Source organism: Lepus europaeus, chromosome 19 (genome assembly GCF_033115175.1).
Source record: "Lepus europaeus isolate LE1 chromosome 19, mLepTim1.pri, whole genome shotgun sequence".
Taxonomy (NCBI): domain Eukaryota; kingdom Metazoa; phylum Chordata; class Mammalia; order Lagomorpha; family Leporidae; genus Lepus; species Lepus europaeus.
In genome coordinates this window covers 34,702,119-34,727,442 of record NC_084845.1, presented here as the reverse complement: position 1 = coordinate 34,727,442, position 25,324 = coordinate 34,702,119, and the positions used below count along the sequence as shown (strand labels likewise).

General features: G+C 52.0%; 1 protein-coding gene across 1 annotated transcript in view; it reads right to left on the bottom strand.

The window, feature by feature from the left end:
- Positions 1–572: 572 nt before the first annotated feature.
- GPT2 (glutamic--pyruvic transaminase 2) overlaps positions 573–25,324 on the bottom strand; it is a 38,372-nt gene continuing 13,620 nt past the window's right edge. Inside the window, exons 5-12 of the mRNA XM_062176493.1 lie at positions 20,470–20,603; positions 17,715–17,958; positions 12,863–12,942; positions 10,441–10,577; positions 6,976–7,150; positions 5,459–5,614; positions 4,412–4,524; positions 573–2,834 (exon numbers count right to left, since the gene is read on the bottom strand). Of these exons, the coding sequence (XP_062032477.1) occupies positions 2,744–2,834; positions 4,412–4,524; positions 5,459–5,614; positions 6,976–7,150; positions 10,441–10,577; positions 12,863–12,942; positions 17,715–17,958; positions 20,470–20,603 (1,130 nt within the window). The 3' untranslated portion in view covers positions 573–2,743. The remainder of the gene's footprint in view (positions 2,835–4,411; positions 4,525–5,458; positions 5,615–6,975; positions 7,151–10,440; positions 10,578–12,862; positions 12,943–17,714; positions 17,959–20,469; positions 20,604–25,324) is intronic.

The window sequence follows — 25,324 nt, the reverse complement described above, 5'->3', positions numbered from 1 at the left end:
ACCTGCGTGGGAGACCCGGAAGAAGCTCCTGATCAGCACATCCCCGCCCATTGCAGCCAATTGGGGAGTGAACCAGCAGATGAAAGACTCTCTCTCTCTCTGCCTCTCCTCTCTGTGTGTAACTCTTTCAAATAAATAAATCTTTTAAAAAAAATATTTAAGCCTGGGGCAAATGAACACAGCTCCTTCTGTTGACAAGGAACCCTTTCCCACTTGCCTGAGAGCTTCCTCCCAGCTCCCCTTCCTGGCCCACTGCCCCAAGCCCCATGCAGAAGCCATTCTTCCAGAAACCCACGGTCTGCATTCATTTTAACATTCTAAGTCTTTCAAAGACCGCACAGTTTCTCTACCTCAAATGACCAAAAAAAAAAAAAAAAAAATCTCAGGGACCTCAGGGCTGACCCTAAGAAATGGAAGCTGAGAAGCTGTTTGTTACTGGGGTTTACATGTTTGGGAGGAAAAGACGCTCACGATGGTGCCAGAAATGTACACGGCAAAGAGTGAGGATATGAAACTGGTAATGCTTACTCTGTTTTGAGATGTAAACTACAAGGAAAGTTAGACACAGCCACTGCTTTGGACACATAGTTTATTGTTTAGAACTTTCCAGCACAGCTATCGTTAGGTACCTTTGTTGGGAGATGCCTGTGAGAGCCTAGGTTGGGAAACAGCCACAGACAGGGCAGCCTGAGTCTGCGGCTCCTGCACACTCCACACACGGGGACAGAACCCAGCCTGGCCCTGAGGCTCAGGGCACGCCCCCACCAGCATCTGGCTGAACAGCAACTTCACAGGGGCAGATTCAAAGTGCGACCCCAGGTCACAAACGGCGTTCTCGGGGGGTGCCCAAACAGGAAAGGCACCGGAATAAAATGTGTAGAAAATCACATCTATTGTGGTCAGCATTCTGGCCTCGGGTTAACCTCTAATACCAGCTGACCTTTTATTACTCGTTTATTTTTAAAAGCAAACCATAGGTAGACGGTATCTTTTAAAAAATCATGTAAACGTTGCAAAGTTTTAAGGGGGTTATTTATAATCTGAAGAGATTTATTACAAAATTACCAGACTTGTTAAGACTATAAATACTAACCCATCCTCCCCTCCCCATGAAAAAAGCAACTGTTACAAAAATATAAAAAATATACTAGCTTCTATCTGACCTCTCCACCAGGGACCTTACCGCCCTGGGACCGTCCTGGCTCATGTACCATACAACAAGCACGAGTGCAATTTCTTCGATTTTATAAGGAAGGAAAAGTTCCCAAATATTCCCTTTTGTTACTGGAGATTGTGGCTGGTCTCTTCTTGGGGACCGTAACGCCAGCAGGGGCTGCTGCAGGCCTCCCGCGCGTGCCCCTGCCAGCACCCAGGGTGCACACTGCAGCATCGGGGCCGCTCTCATGGCCTCTGCAGGTTTCCCTCTCCAGCTCCTTCAGTTCCACTCTGAGGCTTGCTGGGTCCTGAGCTGGACTTGGTTTCCCTAACTGCTCACTGGAGAAGGCGGGTTGGGGGAGAGCTCCTGGTGAAGAGGAAGAGACCGCTGAGCCAGCTGCTGCCCATAGCACCTGCTCCCTTGGCGTGTGGGCCGAGGGTCTGCGTGCTTGGTGGATGACACCCTTCAGGCCCACAGGGACGACCGATGCTACTGCACAGCGCCTGGGAGGGGAGCCGGCAGCTAACGTGGAGGCGAAGCACTTTGCCTCCAGCTAAAACACTTCCAATCACAACTTGCTCCTCTCTAGCCGCCCAGCTACCGGGTACTTTCATCCAGGGAGAGCCAGAAAATTGGTCGAATTCACTTTGAAACAATTCCAGGGACTACAAGAGTTTGACTGTCAAGTGGGTCAAGTCCTGGCTTAGGACATTTTCGGTCTATCCTTGTCCTTGCTGCCACCAGCAGGGGGCGACGGGCGTGAAGGCTCCATCAAGTCCCCGGGAGAGAACTGGCCCCTGGGATGACTGCTGGGCGGAATCCCTCTCCCTGGGGCGTTGCTGGGCTGTACCAGGAACCCTGAAGTCTGGGGAAACCTCTCGGGCAGGGGTCCCAGCCTCCGCATGCTTCATCCTTCGTCCCCAAAGCCGTCCCTGGGCACAGTCCTTACCACCTGTCATGTAGCTCAGCAGCAGAGGCCTGGTTCCACTTGGAGCCCGGCTAGTGCCCACTCCTCCCTGAAAGCCCTCTGACCTCAGCTGCCTCCCCCAGTGTCCACCACAATCTAGGCCAACCCGTGTGCCCCTGCCTTTGCCTCCTGTCTGAGCCGAGTGGGCTTGGCCCCCTGCCGTTGGAAAGACTAGATTTTCGCACCGCTGAGGGCTTTATTTCACGGATCACATGGGTGAGTCTCAGATTCCCGGTCCTCCTGTGGTTAAGTCAGGCATTTCCTGACACCTGCTCGATTCTCTGGATCTGAATCATCGCGCCCAACACACTCTGGTTGTTGAAAACCCGAGATGAACTTCTCCCCGAACAGTAACAGTAACACATTTGGAGAACCTTAGCCACACCTGCTGAGCAAGTCCTTCTACTTTGGTTGCATCAAAAAACAAAAAACAAAAAAACAAAAAAAACAGGGCCTCCAGGACAGCGTGAATTCACATTTGCTCAGAAGAGAAGTGCTCCCAACGTCAAGGCACAGAGAAAGACGTCTCCTGCGCAGGATGCTGACGGATGCGGCCAGCAGCCTCTGAGAGAGGCCGGGAGGAGAAGCCCAGGACCGGGTCCCCCGGGCCCGCGGCCAGTTCACGCATACTTCTCCAGGAACTGCATGTGGAAGTCCTTTACCTTCTGCAGCACCGTCTTCAGCTTCTCCACGGGGGGCAGGATGGTCATCCTGCAAGGAGAGCGGCTGGTGTGGGCGAGCTGCCCCAGACAGCCCCGCACGAGTGGAACACCCCCCCCCCCAACTTCCCACACTCCCTCTCTACTCGAGTAATGTGTGTGCCTAAAAGCAAGGAACTAGGGGCAGCACAGAAACTAAAAGGAAAAACCCACTGTTACTGTGGAAGGCCTGCACAACATCTGGGCAGGTGTATAGAACTTTCTAGAGCATGATGCTTGGTCTTTGCTACACATGCATGAGAGATTTTGCTCCTGCTAGATGTGTCTTTTATCTCCATGGTCACTTTCTGACTGTGGGACAAACTGCCCCTCCTCCCCACAACAGGCATTTCCAAAGGGGGCGGGGGCCAGAGTGGGCCTGGGGGGGATGCGACAGCAACCTGGAGGGACTGGGGAAGAGGAACAACAAGAAGAGACTGGGGTGACGGAGAGGGACTGGTAAAAACAGGGTGTTGTGTGAGTGTGTGTATGTGTGTGTGGTGTAGAGGGTAAAGCCACCACCTGCAGTGCTGGCATCCTATATGGGCATCGATTCAAGTCCTGCCTGCTCCACTTTCAATCCAGCTCTCTGCTATGGCCTGGGAATGCAGTAGAAAATAGCCCAAGTGCTTGGACCCCTGCATCCTCATGGGAGACCCAGAAGAAGCTCTTAGCTTCGGATCAGCCCAGCTCCTGCTGTTGTGACCATTTGGAGAGTGGAAGACCTCTCTCTCTCTCATTCTCTCTCTCTGCCTCTCTGTAACTGCCTTTCAAATAAAAAAAAATAAATCTTTAAAAAATAAATAAAAGGAGAGAAGCATCCCCACGTTGCCATGGTAACTAACCCTGCCCCACCCCATCCTGTCACTCTGTTCCCAATCCTGGAGGCAGCCTGCAGGAATGGCTGAGGTGCTCCTGACAGGGCAAACATGTCAACCAGCCACGGGCTGCCCATCTTGGGGACACCACCTATGACCGTCACTAAGTCGAGGCTTGGCTCCAGGTGCTACCAGCTCAGCATTTGTTTTTCTAGCATCTACCACAGGAAATGTCTGAGAGCAACCTGCGTGGAGAAGATGCTGTTATGAACGGAGCGGGCGGGGAGGCCCTTGCAGAGCTGCGGCCACCAGCTCAGCTCCACGAGTCAACGCCACCACATGGCAGCAGGACCAGGGCACGCTCCGTGAGGGCGTCGCAGTAGGCAGGGTGAATCCCCCATGTGTCAGTGCACAGCTCAGGAGGCAGCCATGGAGCCGTCAGGCACCTGCTGTGTGCCACACCCTGTGCCCGGCGCCTGGATACTGTCACAGAGCTTAAAGGGATGCGGAAATAAAGAGGAAAATGCAGCCCTTGGGAAGCATCTGATGCTAATTCAACAGCTGGAGGCGGCGACGGGCAGTGTGAGGACAGCCGGGCAGGCCTCTTGCAGATGACCTTGGGGTTGTTCTCCTCACTCTCTGGGTGAGGGTCTGAGCTTGGCTCTGCAGCAGGGCAGGGGCCAGAGCTCCAGATACCCCTGTCACTAGCCTTGTGCCCTCTGTTAAGATGCCCCGGTTACCCTGAATAAGCGCGGGCGCAGCACCACGGTACCTGAAATGATAGGTGCCTTCCCTCTGTCCGAAGCCGCTGCCGGGCACGACGCAAATGCCGGTCTCCTCCAGCAGCTTCATGCAGTAGAACATGTCTGGGGCCATCTTATGGGCCTGCAGGAGCAGGGCATGGGTTAAGATCCATTCCTGGCCTCACACTGTATGAACGCACCCTCAAAAGCTCAAAGCCAGTGCCATCGAAACAGCAGGTAGTCTTTCCCATGGCACGACCCCTCCTGGAGGACGAGGCCACTGCTGGTAGCTGGGGCAGGGAACCAGACCCTGAAGGCTCCTACAGGCCAGCTGGGGGCTGTGGCGCTCTGCTGTGCACTGGGGAGTGTCGGTCTGTTTCTTCTGTGCCCCATGCCCTGGGAGCTGTTGAGCAAGCCGTGAGGGCGGCCTCCTGTGTGCCCTAGCGCCAGGGCTGCACCCAGGGGGCTGGTAGGGAACAGGCTTCTCGGGGGACACTGTGGAAGGATGCTTCTCACGCGTGGTTTGCACAGCAATCACCGGGAGCCCATGAGAGACACATTCTCTACACCAGCGATTCTGACGCTGTCGGCGGGGTCGGGCCTGGACTGGAGGTGTGAGCACGTATTCAGGAGGTTCTGGAATAGGCTGAGGATCCAGTTCCAGAAACTGCTCTGCTCCGATCCTCCAAGTGGGGTGTGTGGTCCCGCCTGAGGAAGCGTGGCATCTCGAGGCCCTTGCAGGCTAAGGGGCCCGGATCTGGCGTTTTAGCAGGTGACTGGTTTGCACACTCAAACCCAGGAAGTGCCTGGTGCTGCCTCTGTCTGCGTCACACCCGGGCCCCTCCCTTCAGAGCAGTAATGTTCTCGGGGGCTTCTCTCAGCAGGGCCCACCTCACATTCGTCCCATCACCACAGCGCCCCACCGTGGTTGGGCCCAGGACAACGTGCAGTGCTGGCGGAGAACCCCCTGAGAGGGACACAGGATTCAGCGCCTCTGTTCCCCGAGGCAGCAGCCCCCAACCCAGCCACCACCAGGGAACCCGGGGACAGCGCGCCAGCTGGGCCGGGCCCCAGACCTGAGCCTCCTCCACGGCTTTGGCGGGGATGAAGATCCGAGGGAAGGCATACATGGCTCCCTGCAAGGGGTTGCAGTGAATCCCGGGGACTTGGTTAAACAGGTCTTCCGTCAGCTTTGCTTTTTTGGCCAGGTTTCCCAGGACGGACTCCTTCTCCTGGTGAGAGACGGACAGAGAGCACAGGAGTTCAGTCGTGGTGGATGCGGATGGGCCCCAGCCACTGGGGGCTGTCCCCAGGACACCGGAGTAACTGGACAGATTGACAAAAGGCGAGCTTGTGTGTGCACGACTGCAGCCAGTCAGGGAGGTGGGCCTAGGAGACCGCCAGCTGCCCTGGGTATGGGGACAGTCAGGACACCAGGTAGGTCCTGGGGAGCCTGCCCCAGGCTCTGTTCTTGTACCATGTCATTCCTGAGAACGAGGAAAACCAGTCCCTGCCTGTCTCGGTGGCCCTGGATGGAACGCCCTGGAACCACATCCCTTGGGGGACCCTCCCTCCATACTCTCAGTCCATGTGCTGTGCAGGAAACACACAGCCCAGGGAAAGCCAGTCAGGGTCAGTGCCCGGTGCAGAGCTGGACTGGAGTCATCCTGAACTTCTGCAGATACCGGGGGAAGGGGAGTAGGTGCCAGGCTGCAGGTGCATGCAGAAGCCATGCGATGTGTGGTTTATCCACGTGGAGGATGACTGGGCCTTTGGCGTGATGGGACTTCTAATGCACACAAACCCCCAGCCATGAAACTGGACTACGGGGCTCTGAGTGAGACAAAGCCAGGCACAAGGAGAGGGCAGTTTCAGGGAGAACTCGGGATCCGTGAGTTCACAGAGAACAGAGTGTGTGTGTAGCAGGTACGGGGTTTCAGTTTGGGATGATGGGAGAGCTTGTGCGGTGAGTGCTGGGGATGCTGCACAACAGCCTGACAGTCCATGCTGCCATGAAACTGAGTGCCCGAAAGTGGCCAGACCGGCCAAGCTTCTGTCACGTGTTATTTTATCACAACAACAAAAAAAGATGTAGGCATAGATGAGTGGGACTCTGACGTCTTGATTATGTGACCCATAAATTCCTTCTTTAAGAGTCAAGCTTTTGTCGCCTGCAGTCAAAGGGCCCTGGCTGGGTCACACAGGGATGGGAGAAGCCTGCTTAGGCCAGAGGCAGGCCCGTGGCCTACAATCCACGCCATGCCCACCAACATCCCCTTCTTCCCTTCAGCTTAAAGGAATCTCCCAGCGGGCTATCAGGACACAGGGCCTTCATCCTGGGTGCCTCACGGGGCAGGAGGAGGAAGGGTCCACCTGGCCACTTGCAGCCCTACTCCTCCCACTTTAAGACACAGCCTTCTGCATACTGGGGCTTCACCAACTCCTGGGGGTGATTCAGGCACCAAGGGGACCCATGAGCGCCCCCTGGGGGCCACACTCACCTGGCCACCTGCGGCAGCTGTCTGGAGCCAGGCTGGCCACTGGCCGCAGCAGGATTTCACCTGTGACCCTGGTTGCAATGACGCACACTCACCCTGATGAACTGTTCAAAGGACTCCTCTCCTGGCACCGGGGGGTTCACGACGATGTCCATGGCAGCCTGCCCAGACACCGGCGGGCACAGGCGTACTGAAAGCAGCTTCACCAGCTGGCCTTTGATCTCGGGGTGCAGGTTGATCACCTCCATGTAGCCCCCTCTGTATCCACACCTGGAGGGTTGAGGACAGGGAGAGCACCCAGTAGGTACAGGGACCTGGACGAAGGTGCAAGCTGGACAGCCAGAACCTGCACCACCCCCGGCCCATAACACCAAAGGGCCAGGAAGGGGAACAAAGTAACGTGCACACATTTACTTCTTCCTAAGCGAGTAGCGAGCACTCTCCTTCCTCTCCCTTTCCCTACTCCTGGGAAATGGAGACACTGAACTAGTGACCAACGCCACAGCTGAGAGGGCAGAGCCCGCATGACTCCAGGGAGCGAGCCTGCCCTGGACGCCCCTCACTTTTGGGTTGTTATGTCAAAGACAGCTACACTTCCATCCTGTTTGAGGCACTGTAGTTTTGGGCCATTGGGGTCACAGTACCCTAGCCTGCTACACTACTACACTAGCTTCTGCTCAAAACAGCCTCCAGCACTGGGCACCAAGCACCAGCCTGCAACTGTCTCGGCTGCCTGAACCAAGGCCATCAACTCAAAGGAGAGCCCAGCTGAGAAAGAAAACAAGACAAAGCCAGAGGCAAGAGACAGGTCCCACTGACATTGTCAAACTCCTGCACTTTTTTGCCAATATAGACTTAAAAAAAAAAAAAGGCTGTTTGGAGTAAGCCAGTTCAAGTTGAGTTCTGTAACTTACTGCCAAGACTCCTGACTGATACAGAGCCAAATCACGCAAAAATCAGCTGGGACTCAGCCATCCCACTCCTAGGAATTTACCCAAGGGAAATGAAATCAGCAAATAAGAGTTATCTGCACCCCCATGTTTACTGCAGCTCAGTTCACAATAGCTAAGACATGGAATCAACCTAAATGTCCGTCAGCGGAAGACTGGATAAAGAAACTATGGGATATGTACTCTATGGAATACTACACGGCAGTAAAAAAAAAAAAAAATGAAATTCAATCATTTGCAACAAAATGGATGAATCTGGAAAACATCATACTTAGTGAAATAAGCCAGTCCCAAAGGGACAAATACCCTATGTTCTCCCTGATCGGTGATAACTAATAGAGCACCAAAAAGAAAATCTGTAGAAGTGAAATTGACACTTTGAGAAGCAATGACTTGAACAGCCCTTGTCGACTGTCAAGGAACAGTCTTGTTTTTTTTTCTTCTCCATATTATTTGTTAACATAGAGTTAATCATATGTGTATAAAGTCAATTGAAATTGATCTCAGTAAAAAAATAACAATAGGAATAAGAAAAAAGAAAAAAGAAAGCTGGGACTGTGAAGTAAGGTTTTAAAAACTCTTTCTAAACAAATTAAGCAACAGCAGCCACACCTTCGGGAACTATGGCCGCAAGGCTTGGACCAAGGATGGCAGAAATGCAGGCCCCTGAGGCCGGAGGCTGGGTGACCTCCCTCTGCACGCCTCATCCCCAGCTTCAGAGCACCAGCTTCTGGGATCACGCTGCTGAGACGAACTGGCAACAGCGGATCCCACCTGATCCCTGGCCTGGACTTCCCGAGACAGCAAGAAAAATGGTGGCGTCTCAGAAAGGCTCCCCATGAAGAAGGTGCAGAGGAAGAGCTTCCTAGCTAATTCTCTGCTGGTGAGCAGGAAATCATGTTGAGCAGAGCAGGGTCTGAGAGCAGAGCAGAACTCAGCATGCCAACATCCAGGGCCTGATCCCTGAACAGAGACAGAGATGGACAGGCACGGAGTAGACATCGGAGCTCCAAAACGAGCCAATACGAACAGATCCGTTTCAAAGAGCCACTCAGTGCAAGGAGTCCAACATGGAGTCAGTGCTGCTGCTGGGTTGATCAGATCAAATAAAGCCAGGTCATTAGGCAACCACCCAGGGGTCAGCTCTCTTGACCTGGCCACAGTATATTTCTTCCAGCTTCAGTTACAGACTTCCAGCCTAACAAACAAGAACCAACACCCCCACACCGACACCCGGCACACCAGAAAAGCCCTGCCAAGCAGGAATGAAGGCCCTCAGCTGTGGACTGGCTGGTCCTTCCTCCTCTTCTTCCTCAACCTCCAAGCAGTGGAGGCCTGGCCCAATGCTAGAACACTCATGCTGTGTGAGACACCCGGGCCTTCAGCTTTAATCACCTAACAGCCCCTACACTAGTATCTCCCACATTCAAACTTGCAGCCAGTTGCCAGCCTCATCTACAGACTCACAACCCTCTCTACAGACAGGCATTTGCAATTGTAACATGTCCAACACCAAACCCCAAACCACCTGCAACTGCTGACGGCAGCCTCATCCTTCCTGCTGTCTGAATGGGAAACCTGGGGCTCATCCTGGACTCCTCTCTCTCACACCCATCTTCTCATCAGCATCCTCTGTCAACTCCACCTCCAAACACCTCCAGGATCTCCTCCTCACCTGCACCCCAGAGGACTGAGCAGCCTCCAGCTGGGTCCCCACTTCCATTCCCTGCCGAACCCCACAGCGACCAGGAGTGCAGGAAGACACAGTTCAGGGGAGGTTACACCTCTGCCCACACCCTCCAATGGCCTCCATCTCACTGAGGAACAAAGTAACTGAGGTGGCCCAGGTGCTGTGGCCTCCTGCGACTTCTTTGGTCTCAGTTTCTGCCACTCACCCCCCAGCGCACCCCTTTCCAGCCTCCTTGCTGTTCCCGTCATGCTTCCAGCTCAGGGCTTTGACATATGTATTCCCTCGGCCTGGAATGCTCCCCCCTAGGTATCGGCATAGCCTATGACCCCTGTCCCCACGTCCAGGTTCCTATCTCTTCTTTAATTACTTTTCTCCACCTGACACACGACCTTTCTCTCTCCTCACTAGGACATGAGCTCTGCAAGAGCAGAGATTGCTGGAGTTACTGCTAAAATCACAGCAAATGCTCAGTAAATATTAGCTGAATGAACAAACAGAGGACTGAAGCTGACCCTCTGGCCCCTGGGGTCACCCAGTGCAAGGTGGCCTTGCATACACAGCTTGGTCCATCAGCATAATAGCACTTGTTTGTCCCTTCAACCCGTCCTCTCTAGCCCCTTGGACTTCAGCTGGTATTGGAGCAACAGCAGGAGGGCTAGCAGGTGTCAGGAGGTGCAGGGAGATCCTGTTTTTCAGAGTCTGGCTTCTTTCACCACAGCCTTACTGTATGTGAATCCCTGCATGGGGTGATTCTCACACCCTTGGGGAGGTGTAGTCTGTCTCTTCCTACTTCTTAGATTAGCCGAAGCAATAGGTAAGGGCTGTCTTCTCTCTGTCCAAGTGGGTTGACCTCAGGGCACGGCCGAGGAGGCAGCAGCTTTGGGACCAGGCAGGCCCCGGACGGAGGGAGGACTACATACTCGCCCATGTAGCCCTTGGAGGTGGAGTGGAAGGAGGCGAGCTCCACGTTGTTGGAATACTCGGGCCCCATCTCGTAGAGCACCTTCTTAAAGGAGTGGAATCTGCAGTCCGGAGAGTACACATTGTCCTGGTATACCTGCAGGGGAGGACACGACAGGGACAGTCAATGCAAGTCCTTTGAGAGGCTGCTGCCGAGGGCGGCCAAGGGGACAGAGCCCAGGAAGAGGAGGGCACAGGTGCTTAGGGTTAGCCTGCAGAACGGTGTGTGTGTGTGTTGTGAGGCCTGGTCATGAATACACCAGCTAGCCTGCAGGAACCTTCCAGAACAAGCAAGGAGGAAGGCCTCAGGCTGGACACTGAACTTAACAGCTCAGGAGCTCACTCGCTTCCCCCAACCCGGTCTCCAGGCTTCCTTTCTATCTCATCTGACCAGTGCTCTGCCAAGGACTTCCATCCTTTCTTGCCTCTTAAAGCACCATGTGTACTTCCTTTGACAACGACGATGACGGCAGTTGATGTACCTGCTCTCTGGCCTGCTGACTTGCAGAGCTGGCCCAGTTCAGTTTCCTTTACCACACTTACCCAGTCTGGCAATATCTTGTGGGTTTTTTTCCCCTCCATTTTTCACTGAAAGAGCAGCACCCACACCCATTCTTGCTCCTTGTCTCCAGAGTATCTCACTCTGTGCTCTGAGATGAGCTGCCCACACCTGTTTATGGAGATCGGAGAGACAGCCAGGCGCCGTCCTCCAGACCCAGAGGGAAGATTTGTGCACGGGTCATTAGTCAAACCCTGGTTTCTCTGCTGCCCCTCCTTTATCAGGAATGAAAATCCTAGCACATCAACTATTAACTATGGCACCAGTCTGGTAGGTAAGCTGTGTACATGTGTTGGTGGCAGGGCACTAAACAGTAAAGAGAAGAAGGCAATATGCCAGGAGCAACAATTAGCCAGAAATCATGCAGAAATTAAGATAAATCGAAAAAAATAGGATTTGAAGGATCTTCATTTTCCATGCAGGGGCCGGCATCATGGTACAGTGGATTAAGCCATCACCTACAATGCCGGCGTCTCATAGGAGAGCCAGTTCCAGTCCAGGCTGTTCTGCTTCCAACCCAGCTCCCTGCTACAGAGCCCAGGAAAGCAGTGGAATATAGTTCAATGCCACCCACTTGGGAGACCTGGATGGAACTGCAGGTTCCTGGCTTTTGCTTGGTCCAGCAACTGAACTAGCAGATGGAAGATCAATCTCTCTCTCTCTCTCTCTCTCTCTCTCTCTCTCTAACTCTGCCTTTCAAATAAAGTAAATATTTTTAAAAAAAATTATTATTTCCTTGCAAAAGAGAAGAAGAATGGACAGATCTGGGTTTCAGACCTGGGGTTTAGGGGCTGCTGCCGCGGCGTCATAGGTTAAGCCTCTGCCATATGAGTGCCCGTTTGAGTCCCGGCTGCTCCTCTTCCGATCCAGCTCTCTGCTAATAGCCTGGGAAAGCAGTGGAAGATGGCCCAAGTGCTTGGGCCCCTGCACCCCATGTAGGAAACCCCAAAGAAACTCCTGGTTCCTGGCTTCAGGTTGGCCCAGCTCTGGCTGTTGCAGCTATTTGGTGAGTGAACAGGATGATGGAAGACCTCTCTGTCTCTAACTCTGCCTCTCAAATAAATAAATACATCTTAATAAAAAGAATTGGGGTTTAAGAAGCAAAAATTAAAAAGTTGATTAAAATCTCATCTTCAGGGCTGAGATGGTAGTTACAGAAGCACCAGGAGGCACAGAACCACAGCTTTAGGAGGACTGGGTACCCATGCTTCCTTCTTGGGCAAGAGCCCCTTGATTTGCCCTCTGGGAAACCTGCTCTGTCCGGAGGTCTATGGAGACAGGGCAGAGATCTGAAGCCTTGCTCTGCACCTGGTCTATCTGCATAGTCCAACTCCTGGGCCATAGTGATTGGTTCAGCAATAAGTGTGTGACTGGAGCTGAACCAATGGGGCTCAAGTCTAAGACTTTTGCTGGAACTACAGGATGAAAAGCCCTCTTTCTAGGCTGAGAAGATAACAAGCCTGTGTGTGGAACCAACACAGAGAGATGGAAAAAGGAGAGAATCTGGAAGACACAGTTAGAATCTCTCAGTCAGGTCACATGCCCGAGACCCCAGTATCATTTTCTTCGATTTTTAAGTTTAAAATGATATGGGTTAAATTCTAAAATTTATAACTAAATTTATAAGAGTCTAAACCAATATAGGAATAACTTAGGTCACAGCCTTATAGGCTACAACACTGAACGTCCTCATCCTTGCCGAAAATCGCTCCTCTACCATCTGGAAAATTCTTTCTGACTGCAGAAAAGCAGGCCTGGTTCCCTCCCCCTAGAAGAGAAAGCTCCCCCCTCCCCTCTGCAGGGGGAGCTGGGACTGCTCTTACCTCATCAGCCAGGAGAAAGAGCTTCTCTTCCCAGGCAAAGTGAATCACATCTTCTATGCACTTTCTGCTTTGTACCTGGCCTATAAAATCCCCAAGAAAACCAAGATGTAGATTGTAATGCCTTTTAAATTGTCCCCTGGTCAGAACCCCACACAGAATCACACGGGTGTCCTGTGTTCTCTCAAGACCCCAGGAGTCACCCTCCCTCGTTGCTGTGCATGACGGTGGGGTCAGTCTTGAAGGACTCCGGCTCAGTTCCAACTGTAGGACTCACTTAAGCCAGGTGTGTAGCAGGAGTAACATTCCACATTCAGCTTTCTTAGTATCTCACGACAGGTATGTGTGTGTGTGTGTGTGTGCTGGAGGGTAGGAAGGCCCGGAAGGGCCAATAGCGACAGGAAAATAAAACTGAGAGAATTAAACCTATGGTGCAATGGCGCCCCTCTGACTACACGCCAGCAGCAAAATGTGGAGAGAGCTGCGCTGGCTGGTGTGGTAACTGGGGGAGTTACTACGCCTTCTCCCCAGGGAAGTACACAGTCTCCATGGGGCAGGGCTCAGCAGGTGCCCAGTGAATGCCTGCAGAGTGACGGCTGATGGCATGAGCCTGGGCACAGCTCTGGTGTCAGCTGTCAGCAGCTAGCAGGGAGGCAGGCGTCGCTACAGACCCAGGACGGGCATTCGAGTGTTCCCGGCCCAGTCGTCCTTCAGAATTCAACTCAACACTGATTGGGAAACACTCAAAGATCAAGACGGTAACCATCAGTTCACTGGACACACTGCAGGACAAGCGAGGAAAGGAGCAAGGGCAACAAAGCAGAAGCGGGCCTCTCCTCACTACTTCCTGAGGCCTACTTTCAGTGTGGCTCTGGGGCTGCCCAGTGTGCTTGCGGAAGCTGGGAGAGCATCACCACGACGCCAGCTTCCTTTACCATGTTATCTACGTACATAACACGCCTACTGAGGTGTGCGTACACACACACACACATATCATCTGCAATGTAAACACATGCCTGAAGCAAAAGCAGTATGGAGAACATATTCTCTCTTTGTTAAGAATACTAGGGTGGGCATTTGGTGCAATGGTTGAGTCGTCGCTTAGGATACCTGAATCCCCTATCAGAGAATCTGGGGTTGAGTCCCAGCTCCACTTCCAAGTCTGGCTTCCTGCTAATGAACACCCTGGGAGGCAGCAGGTTCCCTGACACCTATGTGGGGAAATGTGGACTAAGTTCTGGGCTTCCTTGACACCTATGTGGGGAAATGTGGACTAAGTTCTGGGCTCCTGGATTTAGCCTGGAGGTGAATCACCTAGGGGTGAGTCATCAGATGGAAGATATTTCTTGCTCTACCTTTCAAATAAATAAAAAATAAATAAAAACAAAAATGAGTATATTTATATTTTTGTCTATGAAAGAACATAAGGAATATAAGAAATATAACTGGAAAAAATATACTCAAGGGGTCTTCAAACAATTCATGGAAAACGTGTATGATGAAAAAACTGCATTGGGTCGGCACCGTGGCATAGCAGGTAAAGCCGCCGCCTAGCAGTGCTGGCATCCCATATGGACTCCAGTGAGTCCCGGCCGCTCCACTTCCGATCCAACTCTCTGCTATGGCCTGGGAAAGCAATGGAAGATGGCCCAAGTGCTTGGGCCCCTGAACCCTTGTGGGAGACCCGGAAGAAGCTCCCGGATCCTGGCTGTGGATCAGCCCAGCTCTGGCTGTTGTAGCCATTTGGGAAGTGAACCAGTGGATGAAAGACCTCTCTTTCTCTCTGCCTCTCTCTCTTTCTCTCCCTGTGTAACTCTGACTTTCAAATAAAATAAATAAATCTTTAAAAAAAAAAAGAAAAAAATTGCATGGATTTCAAAAATTTTTTGCACCAAAATAAATTTATTTTAGTTCTACTTTGCATGAACCTTTTAACAGCCCCCTCACACATCTATCTTACAAGGGCACCATATGGTTCAGCCAGGACTTGAACAACAGACCAATTCCTTTCCTAAGGTACCAATTTGTCACCTGCCAAGCAAGCACCAAGCAGCCCTCATGTGAAGTACACTCAGGGTTCTGGGACTCCTGGAAGGTGGCAGGTGCTGGTTTCTACAGGGAAACAGCAGCTATTTCCACAGACACATAGGGGCTGGCTCCCCAGTGGGCAGATTCTGCCTGAAAATCTTCCTGGTCTTGCTTTCTCATGCTGATAATGCCAAATTACATTCTGTTAGGAATAAGGATTTGTGCATCAGAATATGCAAAACCATGTGCACTCAATGCTAGGGGTCCACAGAGAGGAACTGAGTAGGACCACAGCCTCAAAAACCTTCAGACCAGTCGAGGAAATGAGACTTAATATAAGCAAATAATCCCATTGATGCATATGATGCAAACTTTAGGATAAGGACAGAGCTTGGGGCTGGCGCTGTGGCCTAGCAGATTAAGCCTCTGCTTGTGATGCCAGTATCTGATATGGGTGCCGGTTGAAGACCTGGTTGCTCTACTTCCAATCCAGCTCCCTGCTACTGTGTGGGGGAAAGCAACAGAAGTTGGCCCAAATGCTTGGGTCCCTGCACCCACAGGGGAGACCTGGAAGCAGCTCTGGGCTCCTGGTTTTGGCCTGGCCCACGCCTAGCTGTTAGCAGCTCCATTTGAGCTGGGCAATGAGCCAGCACATGGAAGATCTTGCTCTCTTTCTCTCTGTTGTCTCTCTTCATCTCTCTCGACAACTCTGCCTTTAAAATAAAAATAAATCTTGAGAAAAAAAAAAAAAAAAGAGCTTACTTCTCCCCAGTGCCTGGGACACAGAAGTCACAGAGAGCATGCCTGCTGAGCCAATGAAGGAACAAACGCACGGGCAGTGATATGAGAAGGGAGTCAGATGTGGCTTTAGAGGGGCCAGGGGCAGCCGTGCCCAGCTGGGGGAGACGTGAGACATGCCCCAAAGGCTGGAGAGCGGACTCTGAGTGTCTCTCACCAGAGGCTGGATCAAAGCAATTTCCCACAAAGTGCAGGGAACATCTGTGGCTGGTGCCTGCTGAACACCCTTTCCTTCAGAACTGTCCTATAAGGAGCTCCAGCAGGAGATGTGGGACCTGACTGTTCAGTCACAGTGATCTGACTGGTTCAGGGATGTGTCACTCAGATGCTGGCCTAGGTGCAACTGTAGGGCAGAGGCTTTCCTTTATACTGGCTCGCTGGTGGGCAACGGTCAGGGCTGCCCAAGGCCACTCCAAAGAGGGAAGCCAGCCCAGAGGTTCCTGTGACAGTGACCTTAATAGACATATCCTGCTTTGCTTTACAGTTCTTTGATCCCACCCCTTCAGTCTTGAGTTGGTTTTCTATCTTGAAACCAAAAGAGCCCTGGCTTAACACCCCAGTCCATTTTGACACCTTTTGGCCAAACTGTGGAATGGGTATGTGGAACAGTAAGATACAGGCGTGTCAAAGGTGGGTTTCTATTTTCCATTGCCTCTTTCCTGGTAGATGGCTGACTGTCACACATCTAGGACTGTGGATTATGCCCACTCATCAAAAATAATGAAAATTAAGACTACCTGTATGAATGCACACTCACAAGACCCCTTTACTTAGAACAGGAAGGCCCCTGGTGCAGCTACTTCTTCCCAGACAGCCAAGGGAAGAGACTTAGGTAAACAACCAGCCAAGAAATTACTGACACTAATGCAGGCCTTCCTAAAATGTCTGTGGACTTGCTGTTCCAAGTGTGGTCCAGCATAATTAGCACCTGGGAGCTTACAAGAAATGCAAATTCGCAAGCCCTACCCCAGCCCAATTACATCAAAATATCCGGGGCTGGCCCCGGCAGTCGGCACTCTAACAAGCTAAGATTTGAAGACCACTGTTCTGAGGCAGTGGTTCTTGGCCACCGTGGCACAGAATACTACTGATGCCTGGCCCTGTCCCCACCGAGAGCCAGGGATGTGGTGGCCTTGGAAAGCTGTCAAGGCTCCCTTTGTAATTCCCACCCTGATTGAGAACCCGGCTCTTTGTCGCCTCCATCACCGTTAGAATCTTCCCGTCTCCCTGGGGAGGAACTGGGGTAAATAAAGCAGCGTTGCTGCCAGCTGCACCCATTTCTGCACTCAGGAATTCAAGCGGTGCTTCTGGCTGATTGAGGCATTTGATGTTCCCGAGCAGCGGACTCCACCAGCAGCTCCAAGGCGGTTTGGCTCTGACCCAGATTATCTCAACAAAGGAGGCAAGAGGAGCCCTTGTCCTCTGCATCCGAACGGCATCAGGCAGAGGAAATCTGCAGCCCAGAAGACCAACACGGGCAGGGCTGCATGCTTTTTTTAAAGAAAAGCAGGCAAAATTGGGCTGCTTTTCAACTTCTGGAAAAAGGCTTTTATGGGGAGGGGGATTTGCTTTTGTTTTTAATATGATATTTCCTCCTCAGTCCTCAAGGTGCACAGCAGTGCTGTGTCAAAAAGGGAGCAAAAATAAAAAATAAAACCCTAAAAACGCACTCACCCGCATTCTGAAAACCAATTCAAAAACCAAATGGCAGTGAGCGTAAAATGAGGCCTCCAATTAATGGTGCCAGTTTGCCCGTAAATAATCTCAAGGAGGTGAGTCTTTACCAATGCAAGAACAGGAAAGAAAAAACAAAGCTGGTGTTAATAATCATACAACTCTGCCCAAGCAAATGCCTCTATTTGCTCACCTCCAGAGGCAAATTTTATGGCTTTGTGTTAGGAAACCTGCAACAGGATTGAGAAACTGGGGCAGAGAGGGCCACACATTATTTAACTCTTCAGTGCCCAGATGTCCAGTGCACCGGCCCTCCCCCCACCCCAAGAAACCGGCGAGGAAGGAAAGTACAGACCTGTGGGGTTCCCGGGGTTGATGATGCAGAGCACCTTGGGGTCACAGTGGTCTTTGGCCTCCCGCAATGCCCGCCGGAGCTCGTTCACGTTCAGGGCCCAGCAGTTCTCCTCATCCAGGTAGTAGTTCACCTGGACGGCGTCGAGCTCAGAGATGACCGCCGAGTAGAGGGGATACTGCGGGATGGGGATCATCACCCCCGTCCGGGACTTGCCGCCCCCAGAGACGAGGATCTTCAGGGTTGTCTGCAATAGAAAAGTCACATCTAGGAGGCCCCTGCCACTTCCTACTCCTGGAAGCCATCCCGGCCTTTCCCCGGTCGCCCCACTGCCGGCTTCCAGTGCACCCTGTGCGAGTCGCCTCAATGCCCCAAGTCTCATTTCCTAGGGCTGCTGAAAGGATAAGCAAGAGAAACAGGGCTTCAGGTTCCTAGCTCGGTGGACGGCAGGGAGTTGAGATTCAGTACTTGGTGGCAGAGTCCTTCAACTCAGAAGTGGGGCTAAATATCCATCCACTGCCACCAGGTGGCGCTTCGACCTGTTTTCAAAGCAGAGCTGGAAACGTGTTGGAGAGTGCTGAGAAATCAGGCCGTGGGAATCCAGTGGGGTGTTTGTGGAGGTGGCAATAATTAATTAATAAGCCAAAACCCTCTGCAGGAGGAGTCTCCACCTTCCAAACGGGTGTACGCCTGCGCAGGCTCAGTCCCTCGCTCTAAGAATTCCACTGGACTGAGACATGCTACATTTGGTTCCTTCCACTGACGCTTGCTCAGCACCTCCCTCCCCAGCTCCAGGACCTCTGCCCTCACTGGGCTCCTCTGACACTGGAGAGAGGCAGAGGCCGACGGAAGACACCGAGCTGGGGAGCTGGAGCCCTAATGCGAGCAGGCAGACTGCTTATTGTGCCTGGGCCTGTTTCCTCCCAGGCTCCAGAAAACACAATGCATCAGAAAGGCTCTGGGAAAGGAATGAAGCACAACAAATGTGAAGGTTGGGAGACAAAGGAAGGAACAGGCAGAACAGAGCTGACAGCACTGCACGCCCTCCCAGGCCTGGGAGCAGCTTGGCACAGGGGAAGGCGGCCAGCGGGTCCACCAGACCCAGGGTCTGAACTCCTCAGGCCAAGTAACCACCACAGCAGGCTGCCCTTCCACCACCCCCACCCCCACCCCAACACCCCCACCCCCCCACCCCCCCAGGCTGAGCTGGGTCCTGATGTTCCCTCCCTACACACCTACTCCACATCAAAGTTTCAACTTGAGAACATAATTATGTGCCCCTCCCCCTCACAGCCTTCAATGGCTCCCTATTGTTCTTAGGACAATGACCCAAATGTGGCCTCCAAAGCCCGGCAGGACTCTCTCTCCATTCCCACCCAGGCTGCTTATGGCTCAAGGCCTCTGCCAGCCCACTCCAGGACAGCTTCACATCTCTGCTCAGACTTCCTCCACAAGCCTTCTGCCCCTGCCCCTGCCCCTGCCCCCCCATCTCCATCACCCCCGGCCCCGCCCCACCAGGTCAGAGTCCCTGCGGCTCCCTGGCGCTCTGTCCTTCACTGCGGAACAGAAACCAGAGGCTCGTGCCATGACATTCATTTAGGTGATGCCAATGCTGCTGTGCAGCAGCACTGGGGGGTAGGAGAGGCCGAGGGATGGGTTTCACTCCTGAGGCCTCCCCAGCACCTGGCACAGTACATGCCCAGCGACAGAAAGGCCAGCGGGCAATCTCGAGTGCCCCTGGCTCCCTCCAGCTGGACCTGCTGGTGTGTGTTCTGGAGGGAAACCGAGGCTGCAGCAGTATCCAGGCTCATGAATGTTAGGACTTGCTAGGCTGCTGGGACACAAATAGTTAACCTCACACCTGGCACATTGAGCCCCAATTAAGAACAACCCTGTGGTGCAGTGGGTTAGGCCTCTGCCTGAGGTGCTGGCATCCCATATGGGCACCAGTTCATGTCCTGGCTGCTCCTCTTTAGATCCAGCTTTCTGCTATGGCCTGGGAAAGCAGCGGAGGATGGCCTAAGTGCTTGGGCCCCTGCACCCACATGGAGACCCGGAAGAAGCTCCTGGCTCCTGGTTTCGGATCAGCCCAGCTCCAGCCATTGCAGCCATTTGGAGAGTGAAGCAGTGGATGCAAGACCTCTTTCTGTCTATCCCTCTCTCTGTAACTCTCCCTCTCAAATAAATCAATAAATCTTTAAAGAAAAAAAAAATAGAACAACCCTGAAGATGTCACAATGGTATTTTATGGAGTAAGATTCTGCCAGCTCTGGCTCTTACAGCTGCCCACTTGCCGTGGACATACCAAACTGACAAGTTCACACATTGTAAACTAGGGTCTTCTGCCTATTGAAACCCACCTTATTGCAATGGATGTGGGTCTCTGCACACCTGCATGTCCCCCTCCCAACAAACAGCATCAATAGGCTGCTGCCCACTGCTGGGGGGGGCGGGGGACGGGGCTGGATCTCTTCTCAGACCCCCACTAGCTGTCAGAGCATACTTCTTACCCCTCCTCCTCCCTTTCCTCTGCTATCCTGTTTTCAATAAAACTCTCCCGTCACAACCAGTTGCCTCTTCGCCTTTTTGGGGCATAGAGCTCCGAGAACCTAGCAATGAAGATACAAGGACTGCAGGCCACCAGGGAAGGGGCCGGAAGCTGGCCTGTCTCCCTGCTAGCCAGTTCAAATGCTTGAACCTCGCATGCTAGGCTGTTTGTGTGGGTGAACAGCAGGGAAAGAGGGACCGTCGCACGTACCGTAATGCCGTCGCTAGCTCCAGTGGTCAGGTAAATGTTGTCTGGGTCTGCAGGCACGCCGCCGTCTCTCCTGGTAATGTAGGCAGCCACATCTTCACGGATGCAGTTGACACCCTGGCTAGCACTGTAAGACCCTGTAAGAGAACACACAAGATGAGGAGCAGAGGCAGGATGCCAGGCTGCAGAGGGGTCCCAACCAATTCACTGAGCCAGGCTGGGGGTCTTGGATGGGGCCCGACTCCCACTGCTCCAGGGTTTGGAATTCTGACAAGCTACTTAACCATCTCAGTTTCACCCACACATCCATCCACCCAGCCATGTACCCACTGACTCATTCATTTACCCACCCAGTATTTCATGAGTGCCTACTAAATGTTAAGCATTATTCTAGGCCCTGACTTCCAACAAGTTGCACAGTGCCCACACCCACTCCGCACAGCCACATACATGTTCTATGACAACAGAAGTCATTAGAGGGGCCGGCGCTGTGGCGTAGTGGATAAAGCCACACCTGCGATGCCAGCATCCCATATGGGCACTGCTTCATGTCCTGGCTGCTCCACTTCTGATCCGTGCTCCCTGTTAATGCACTGGGGAAAGCAGTAGAAGATGGCCTAAGTCCTTGGGCCCTTGCACCCACATAGGAGACCCAGAAGAAGCTCCTGACTCCTGGCTTCAGCCTGGCCCAGCCCTGGCTGCTGCAGCCACTCAGGGAGTGAACCAGCAGATGGAAGACCTCTATCTCTTCCTCCCTTATTTGTAACTGACTTTCAAATAAATAAATAAACCTTTAAAAAAGTCATTAGAACTGGGGTTCCTGTGGTTTTACCACCTTTGCCTATATATGGTTCTGCAGAATCTGTCAGAATGCATGATCCAAACAGCCCCCACCACACCCTGCTCCACCCCATCCCAGGTCAACAATATCCTTAGGCTGCCACTTTCCCATTTATATGAGGCTCAAAACCAGGCCAAACTGATGCATGGTGCTGGAAGGAAGAACAGCGGTGACTATTCTGGGAGTGGGGTTATTGAGGGTGGGGATACTGACTGGAAAGGAGGACAAAGAAGGCTTTTCTGCGGGGTTGGAAATGCCTGGTAACTTGGTCTGCACAGGCTGTGATGCAAGTTGTACATGTACAGCAATCACTCAAGCTGTACGTTAGTTAGCATTAGTGCGTTTCACAGGATGTTTGCTAACCTCAACAGGACATTTTAAACTGTCAGGCAACCTTGTGTTTCCAAAGAATAAATTAAAAAATGTACTTCCACATGCACAAAATCTCTTTGGAAGAAAACAGAGGAAAGGAAAGACAGGCAGGGAAAATCCTTCAGGAGAGAACCAGGAAGTTGGCAGTCAGATTTTTAGTATATAACCTTTCATGTCTTTTGATTTTTTTCAAATTTTTCACTTTAAAGGACCAGCCTATTCCTTCTACAATTACTGCAAAACCACCAACAGGAGGCAGCATCAGGCTCTGGAAAGTAAAAGATTCTGTTCTGGGGACTCCCAAGTATCAGGCTAGGCTTGGCACTCAGGAGGGACTTGGTTAAATGTTCTCCACTGGAAGGGCGCTGGCCCCAGCTATGCCTCAGCCTCCCTGGGCAGCATTGGGCTTTCCCATTTCCCTCTGACCAGCTGTAAGAATAAGGGGGCTAGATCCAGATGCCAAGTATCAACATTAACATGCGTCCTCACTGAGCGGTGGGTGCACAGTGGCTTTTACAACATTTTGGGCATTCTGATATATTCCAACTGCTTTGTAAATTAAAGGGGGGGGGTGCAAATACTGGTGTTAGAGAGCTCCTCTCCCATAGGAACTTGATTATTTCTGAGCTCCAGTGCTCAGAAACCTTCCAGGCTCCCTTGTCTTGAACTCTGCCTTCTCCCAATGCCCCCAGCCTCTACTCCATGGGGCCTGGGCCATGCCTCCCCTTCTTCCTGCCTCTAAGCCCAGCGGCATGCTTGGACTTCCAGGCCTTCACTCACTGGTAAACTCCGCTTCTGCAGGCAATACACCTTTCACCCTTCTCAGGAGGCTTCTGGGTTCCTTTCTGCCTGTAGATCTTGTGTTATGCTCCAAACCACACTGCTCCTTCAAGGCTCATTTCCAGTCTATAATGCTGAAGATTCTGCCCCATGCCCAGCCTCTCTGCTGGCTGGCAATTTCTCCAGTTATTTTACCCAAAAGAAGCCTTGTCTTCTGCTGACTTCAAGTTCCTTTGGGGCAGGGACTATGACTTACTTCTTCAATGCACCTATCCTAGAGCACTTAGCCCACTGCTGAACCCTTTCCCACTATACCCTGCACTGGATCCACTATCCTAAGATTGAGGACCAACCTACCTCCTGCAGACAAATAGAGTGGCACCATCACCACTGCCAAACTCTCTTACTGAATAACCACACCCACCCCTCCACGTAATCACACTTAGCTCCCACGCCCCAGGGCCTTCACACATGCTGTTCCCTCTGTCCAGCGTGCATTTGCAGTTCTGTCTCACTCGTCCTCCACGTACACCTGAATGTCACTTTCTCCGTAAGCCCCCCTTCTCCACTGGTATCCCTTTATATCCTACAGTGCTCTCTGCACTCTTCTAAGAAGTCATGGAAACTGGCGACTACATTTTCGTCTGAATTCTTTATAACATTTGTTCCCCCAGAAGCTTTCTTCCCAGGGTCCCTCACAGTCAGGAATGGTGCCTGGTCCATGGCATGTGCTCAGGCAGGGGCTACACGAAGGTACACATGCTTCCCAAAGGCACACAAAGGTAAATAAAATTCCTAGTTCTGCAAGCAGGTGCCAGCTTTCTCCTTGATTCTATTTAAGACCCAGGACACAACCCCAGAGCTGAATTACTTGTCAAACTGACAATAATTGAGGCTCTAGTAAGAAATGATTTTAAAGGGCATGCGAAAAGCATATCCTGTGTGAGCTTAAAGTCCTCATGTACAGGGCCAGCACTGTGTAGTAGGTTAGGTCGCCACCTATGGAGCCGGCATCCCATATGGGCACCAGTTCAAGTCTCAGTTGCTTCACTTCTGATCCAGCTCCCTGCTGGTGGCCTGGAAAAACTGTGGAAGATGGCCCGCATCCTTGGGCCCCTGCACTCATGTGGGAGACCTGGAAGAAGCTCCTGGCTTTGGAACAGCCCAGCTCCGGCCATTATGGCCATCTGGGGAATGAACCAGCAGATGGAGGACCTCTCTCTCTGTCTATAGCTCTGCCCCTCAAATAAATTGTTAAAAAAATAAATAAAACGACTTTCTGTACACATTTAATAATCTCACTCTGGGGAGCGGACATTTAGCCTGGTGGTTAAGGTATCTGCATTCCACATTACTGGAAGGCCTGAGTTTGAGTCCTGGCTCTGGCTCCTGACTCCAGCTTCCTGCCAGTGCAGACCCTGAAAAGCAGCAGTGACAGATCCTTAAGTAATTAGGTCTCTGCCACTCACGTAGGAGATCTGGACTAAGCTTTTGGCTCTGGGCTTCCACCCCAGCACAGCCCTGGCTGTTGTGGACATCAGGGGAATGAAACAGCAGATGGGAGCATACTCACTCTCTTTGTCCCGCAAATGAATAAATAAATATTTTTTAAAATCCCCACTTGGGGGCGGTGGGGATGGCATTGTGGCACAGTGAGTTAAGCTGCTACCTGTGATGCCAGCACCCAACGTGAGTGCTGGTTTGAGTCCCAGCTGCTCCATTTCCAATCCAGCTCCCCGCTAATGTACCCAGGAAAAGTGGTGGATGATGGCCCAAGTGGTTGGGCCCCTGCCACCCATGTCAGAGACCTGGATCGAGCTCTGCAGTCTTGGCTTCAGCCTGGCCCAACCCCAGTTGTTGTTGCCATTTGGGGAGTGAACCAGTGACGGAAGATCTCTGTCTCCCCCTCTCTGTCACCCTACCTTTCAAATAAATAAATAAATCTTTAAAAAATCCCATTTGGGCTGGCCACCAGAGGGGCGGGGGGGAAGCCAGGGGACGCAGGATGGGAGATAAGGAGTGTTGGGGGGGAAGAAACAGGCTCCAAATCTGGTCCCATCCAGTTCTCCCACAACCCCTGCAGTGTCCCAACAGCATCCAGTACATGCTCTCTCCACCTCCAAGATGCTCAAGAGGAAAGTCAGCTCCGCCCAAGGGCACTGAAGGAAGGGCCCAGGAGGAGACGGGCAAGGCTGTCGGCTAAACCTGCTCCCGAGGAAGTGGAAGAAGCAAGGTCTAGAGAGGCAGCAGGGAAGGATAAGTCCTCGGACACAAAAGTGCAAACAAAAGGAAGAGAGGAGCAAAGGGGAAAGAGGCTGAGGTGGCTGACCAAGAAATTAAAGATCTGCCTGCAGAAAACAGGGAAACTAAAAATAGGAGATCCAGCCTCTGATGAAGCAGAAGAGGATGAAGCCAAGTCTGATTAACACCATACACCACGTCCTATCAGTGGTCTGTCTCCCTTATTGTACAATCCAGGGGAATTGTACCGAGTATTTTGTAAACGCAAATTTTTTCAGTAGCTCTAGAAACATTTTTAAGGAGGGTGGCCCACCTTATCCCATTTTTTAAGTGTAAATTAATTTTTTTAATTTGCTGGTTGTTTGCTTTTTGGATATTAAACCACGGAAGGCTTTCACTGTCTTGGGTGTCTGTTTTAACATTCCATGGCGGAGAGGGTGTTATATCCTACAATACAACACATACTAAATGGCAATTTGGAGTCACAGTTGTGTATTGAATTGTTTCCTATGGAAAACCACTGTTACTCTGTCAGAACCGTGTGTACTGTGTAACGTTTTTGGTTGTGGTCTTCCAGTTTTCCTAATAATTTGTCAGTGTACTGTGAAAGATTGAAGATTTGAG